The sequence below is a fragment of the Cryptomeria japonica genome, chromosome 7, assembly GCF_030272615.1.
Source record: "Cryptomeria japonica chromosome 7, Sugi_1.0, whole genome shotgun sequence".
Lineage (NCBI taxonomy): Eukaryota > Viridiplantae > Streptophyta > Pinopsida > Cupressales > Cupressaceae > Cryptomeria > Cryptomeria japonica.
Window position 1 is genome coordinate 414,717,507 of NC_081411.1, and position 6,436 is coordinate 414,723,942.

Genomic DNA, 6,436 nt, shown 5'->3' on the forward strand with positions numbered 1-6,436 from the left:
CATGACATAATTGCTCAGGCAAGCGGGGGGAGCATTGATGGGCAAAATTGCCCTACGGACAAAGTTGGACGATGCTCGACGAGACTAGGAGTAAATGCTAAGAAAAGAAAACAAAAAAGAGAGGGGAGGCAAACTTACCTACATGGAGGAGGCCACTTGCACTCCTTCACATGTGAAGCCGAAGACCATTGACATCACACCAAAACCCTAGGTCGACACAGAGTTGCAAAGCCTGATCCTCAATATGACCGAGTTCGTTTTCCAAGGTTTATATTTTTATAACACCTCATTTTTTAAGTTTGAAAAAGGAAAAAGATAGAATTATTAAAAAAGAAAGAATTAGCATTATTATAATTCTTCTACCTCCTTTTAGATTTTAAAATTATTTTTCCAAATTAAGTTTGAATTTTACTTTAATTATTTATGTTTGAACTTTACTTTAATTATTTATGTATTTTTATAAATTATAAATAATAATTAAAAAATATTACAATTAATTTAATTTATAATTATTTGTTCTATTAAAATTTTAATTATTATATATAGTAAATTTTGAATTGAAAATATTTTATTAGTATCTTTTTTAATAAGAATATCTTTTAATATTATCTTCTTTTATTAGGATATTCTATTTTGTTTTTAAAGTTATTCTAATTTTTTAACTTCTTCTTTTAAAGACTAATTTTCATTAAGTTTAAATTTAATTTTAATGATTTATGTTTTCTTATAGAATTGCAAATAATTAATAATTAAAATATATTAAAATAAAAAATGTAATTTATAATACTTAAAACCTAAATTAAAATTTTTGAGTGAGAGAGAGAGAGAGAGAGAGAGAGAGAGAGAGAGAGAGAGAGAGAGAGACTGACTCTTGATTGCTCATTTCATGTCAATATTTTAACAATAGCACATGTCCTCAGGGAGTTATGCTTAGGTATGCATGTCATTTGATTGTTATCTTCATCTCTATATCTCCTTACCTCTCCTTGTATGTCTCTCTCTCCCCTCTCTATCTATCCCTTTCTCTAAACTTTTTTCTCTATTACTTGTCTCTATCACCTTCTTTCTCTCTCACTCTTAACCCCTTTATCTCTATCTATATATCTCTCTCTCATCATCTATATATATATATATCATTATCTCCACCTCTTTCTCACTTATTCACTCCATCTACCTTGTATAATATCTCTATCTCTCTCTTGATCCTTCTCTCTATCTCTTTCTATACACATCTCTCTATCTCTCTCCCTATACCTCTCTCGCTATCTATATTTTCCTCTATCTATATCACTCCCTCTTTTCTCTATCTATTGATCTCTCTCTCCTCTCTTTCTATCTCTTTCTATCCATATCTTTCTTCACCTCTATCTCCTTATCTCTCTATGTTTATTCCTATTAATCTATCTCTTTCCTTATCCCTCTCTATCTCTATATTTTCCTCCATCTATATCTCTCCCTCACCCTCTCTATATATTGAAAACTCTGTGTGTGTGTGTGTGTGTGTGTGTGTGTGTGTGTGTGTGTGTGTGTGTGTGTGTGTGTGTGTGTGTGTATTCCCCTATTTCTCTCACCCTCTCTCCATCTTTATTTGTTTATCTCTAGTTTTGTTTGTTTGTCTATCTCTTTCCCTCCCCCCTCTCTATATCTCCTTATCTCTCTATCATTATATCTCACCATCTATATCTCTCTCTATCTCTCCCTCTTCCTTTATAGATCTCTCTATCTATTTGTTTTTATCTCTTGCTCTCTATCTCCCCATATTTCTCTATTTATGTCTCCATCTACCTCTCTTAATCTCTCTATCTATTTTTTTCCTCTTCCTCTCTCACTCTATCTTCATCTCCCCCCCTCTATCTATAGACACGTCTCTACCTATTCATCCATCTCTCTCCCTCTCTCTCCTTCTCCCTTTCCCTCTTGTTAGACCTTTATATTTGTATTTGTTTTCCTCTCTATATTTATCTCTCCATATTTCTTCCATATTTATTCATCTATCCTCTCTTTTCATCTCTACATCTCCATCTCCATCTCCATCTCCATCTCCATCTCTGTATTTTTACCCTTCTCTCTCTTTGGCTCTTCCCCTCTATCTCGACTTCTCTCTCCTTCTCACCCTATTGCAAATATATTAAACAAGCTTGTTGGTAATGGAGCTTGGTACTTTTATTGATTCAAAGGTTTTGTTTCAATTATGGTTGGATCCTTGTAACTGGATGCACAATTGATTTGAACCTATCACTTCTCCATTGAGACCTTTGTTGCATAAACAACATCATTTTCTAAATGACCTACCAATTAATCTCATGTAATATACAAATTTATACAAAAAATAGACCATTTTTTTCCCTAATTGACCTTTCACACCTCTTTGACATAACCATTGTACACAAGGTGCAATTGCTAGTAATTATTATATTATTTTATTAAAGTAAGAGTTATAGTAAATATTACACAAATATAATTAAAATAATATAACTTTAAAATAATAATAGTTCAAAATGATTAAAGTTAAGAATTACAACAAATATTTATGTCTAGAGGCATCTACAATGACATCAAAATGTTCGTAAACAAAAACCCATTTTTGAAAAAAATTGACATGCAAATGATAGAGAAATGCAGGAAATATGTCATGTTTCAGCTTTTATGGAGATATTATTTTATTACTCCAAATAAAATAGAACCCTCCCCACTTGTCTCCTAGATTCCCAGTTTCTGCATATTTTACATATTTGTATTATTGGTGTTTAGTATTTTAGAAGAACATTTATTTTATAGATGATTCTCTTCTATTATAAGATATCTCTGCATATTTTACATATATTTTTTAAATATAGGTATACTAGTTTTATTACAATATTATAAGACAAGTATGAAATGAAACAAAGAAAACTCTAGGAATAACCATATTTTGATATAAATTTTAGAGTAGAAACCAAAAATTGAAACTATTATTAATATTTACAACTATTCATGAAAGATATGGGTGTGCAGATAAAATCCACTACTATAAATTAAGATAGAGGACATAAAATATCTAAATAAAATAAAAATAAAAACATAATAATAAAAAATGATTTACCAAATAATATGTAATACAAATATATAAACAAACGAATTTATTACAACAAAATAACATCATGAATAATGGATTTCTGAACTTCCACAATAAATCCTACCAGTTATTCTGAATACAGATATATATGAACTATACAATGAAGCAAACATGGCGGAAGACCCTATGAAATTTAGGTTAGGGTCTTCCCTTACACTAAGCACTTTGTGGTTAGTGTGATGTAGCCCAGGCAGCTTAAGGGAATTAATTGAGTTTGGGGTTCATGGAGAAGTTCACAAGTGATTCCCTGGTTTGTTGGAATTATCCAATCAACTGCTGCATTCATCCCAACATAATGTTGGGATACTCATTCACAGTGTCCTGTGATCCTCTTCAGGAGAAGCTGGAGAGTTATTGTTTAGATAAGCCTTACATTTTCAAATCTCTTGCCATAGCTCTAGAAGTGGGCCTGTGAATTTATCCACCAAATAAGCCTTATTTTATAGGGAGAAAGGAAAGGAAACAAAAATCATTAAGGGAGGTAGGAGATTGAACTTACAGTTTTGCATAAACCTTGTAAGCATCATATATGCCCCATTGTGCTCCAGTCATAGTGCCCACCATCAAGATACGAAGTGGCAATCCTCGAGTAAATAAGCCAACCACACCAATGTTCTTAATTGCCTACAACAATGACAGATTTATACAACATTAACACAACTCAAAACATATCACGATGTACCAATACATCCATGATCAGATGATACATTATTGAAAGTTTTGACTTCTAATCAATGAGAATCATTTGTTCGCTATACCATTGCCTCACAGAAAACAACAGTTCTCATTGATGATAAGTCAAATTTTCAATTATGTAACATCTAACCATAGATGCCATAATACATACTAATGAATGAATACCATTTCATTTAACCTCTAAGACCATTACCCATTGCTTAAAATGAAATGTAAAACTATGTTTTTAGCCCATTTGGTTATCTTTAAGCTAGTGTGGAGATGCATCTTACATCTATGACACATACACCACTGCTACAGCTAAGGATTGAAAACAAATTATCTGCTGGCTGGGAAACAACAGCACTAGAGACACCTGCAATGTAACCTGCTGCAAAGCTTACTCCCAACTGTACTGCCTTGGAGCACTTCTCCTTTGGTATAGGAATCATATACTTGTAAATACTATCCACTGTTTTCTCAAAGCAAGCAAATTTCACCATTGTATCTGTAAACCAAAAGCACCAATCTAATCTTAATAATTTTGTTAATCTATTGAAAAATTTTATGATCATTTTTTAATCCAAAAAATGGTTTTGAAAGGACCATAAACCCTCTATAATAGATGGAGCCACTCAAAGCATACACAACGAGTTCAAAAGGGAGGACAATAATCAATACAACTCCAACTAAATTGTTGAGTCCTATACAAATGCACAGAGATCCAGCCTAAACAATGCCAGACCCTAATGCTAATTTTGTTCCAGCCTCAACAATGCCAGACCCTAATTTTAATTTAATCAATTGAAACTTTTATGATAAAGTTTAATCAGATTTTCAACTTCTGGTGAATTTTGACAGTGTAAATGGATGGCAACTTACATGGAATCTGTCTTCCCCACAGAGGCAGCAGACCCTTGTAAAATCTATCAACAAATAACAACAATCCATGAGATGAATTCGATAACTGAAATAAAGAAAGTGGAAGAAACAGAACATACCCATTGTAACCTTGGGTAGCCCAGAGATCTGCAAAAGCTTGGACGAAGCCTTGTGTCATGTCAGGATGAGTTTGTACTCGAAGTTTAACAGCCTCAAATGGGCATAGAGCTATGTCAGCAATAAACTCTGCTGATGCGGATCCTGCCATGCATATCAGGGTCTTATTTTTTGGTCCAACTATGTCAGCATAGAATATCTTGAAGAATTCATACAATCCAAATTTAATGGCACCCTGAGCACTGTATCCCACCAATGTAGGCAACCATCCTCTGAACAAAGCCCCCACACCATGCTTTTCACAAAGCTGTCCAAGTACACAGCTAACGCTCTTAAACTTAGATGGGTTAGCCTGCAACAAAAACCCTCAGTTGAGATCTTCTACATTATATTACACCCAAATATGAAGAAGAGCTTACTTGATAGAGTTCAAAGTAAACAATAAATAACAAATAGACTTTCAACTTAACACAGTCAAAATTTAGAAATTCCATTTCACAATAATTCAATACAGTCAAATTCAAAAATTCTATAACACAACAATTCGACACAATCAAATTCAGAAATCATATAACACAATATTTGACACAATCAAATCTAAAAACTCATAAGCAACAATTCTATTACACAAAGATTCAACACAGTCGAATCCAGAAATCCTATTACTAACAATTCAACACAATTAAATCCAAAAACTCTAATACACTCCACAACTCCACAGTCATATCCAGAAACTCCATTACACAACATAAATACTGTACAAGTTTATTCAATTTCAAATAAAATTCAAACTTAAAGATTTTCATCAATTTCATTATTTTGGGCTTAAATTATCCCAATACCAGACAACATATCAACTGTTTAAACTTTACCATTGATCAACAAAATATATACCTGCATGTTACATTTGACAAGATCAAATGGAGTGAGACCAGCATGTGTGATTCCACAGCTGAGAACGCCTCCACATACAGAGGTTAAATAGAATTCAAAAGAATTCATCTTGATGGTATGGATTTAACTAACTTACCAGGGCTTATACAGCCATTGAATTTAAGAAAGTGAACAACCAGTATGGCTATATATATGGAGTGATGAATGGAAAGCATCTTACTTTTAGCAACTCACATACAATGCCATGTCTGCAATCTTCTGTTCAATGCAATCTGATACAAGAGTATATTCTTCGTGCACGTTTTAGATTCCTTAATCACCATGCCAAGATGCGGGCATATTCTGAGCATCAGGTGATTATCATTGGTATCAAAAAAGTGAGCAATTATGGGGATTATTGAAAGAGATTGATTTCACGGTAGAAAATGCAACTTCAAAGCATGAGCCAGTAAAAAGTTTTTAAAATAATTAGATTGTATAATTTTTCATTTTATATAGTGGATTTTGATATTATAAAAGATTATAAAGTTAAATTAAAAGTTGTTATTGATTTAGGTTGGAACTGATTTAATGGCATATGGGTGGTGTAATCAAAGAATATATTATCTTTATTATCAACCGAATTACAATCCTTTTATAACAAATTATAGTTTTATATGATATCTTATCACATAATTTTATATAATATTTTATCATAATTCAATATTTAATTTTTATTAATATGTTTTTTATATTATATGAATGTAATACACC

General features: G+C 32.1%; 1 protein-coding gene across 1 annotated transcript; it reads right to left on the bottom strand.

Moving 5' to 3' along the window:
- Positions 1-3,104: 3,104 nt before the first annotated feature.
- Positions 3,105-5,934, bottom strand: LOC131033407 (mitochondrial phosphate carrier protein 3, mitochondrial). The gene is made up of 6 exons (XM_057964644.2): positions 5,684-5,934; positions 4,792-5,141; positions 4,673-4,716; positions 4,084-4,298; positions 3,615-3,739; positions 3,105-3,524 (listed from the first exon to the last, which is right to left on the bottom strand). Exons 1-6 carry the CDS (start codon positions 5,789-5,791, stop codon positions 3,485-3,487), a joined length of 882 nt encoding a protein of 293 aa, XP_057820627.1. The 5' UTR covers positions 5,792-5,934; the 3' UTR covers positions 3,105-3,484.
- Between the last annotated feature and the right edge of the window lie 502 nt (positions 5,935-6,436).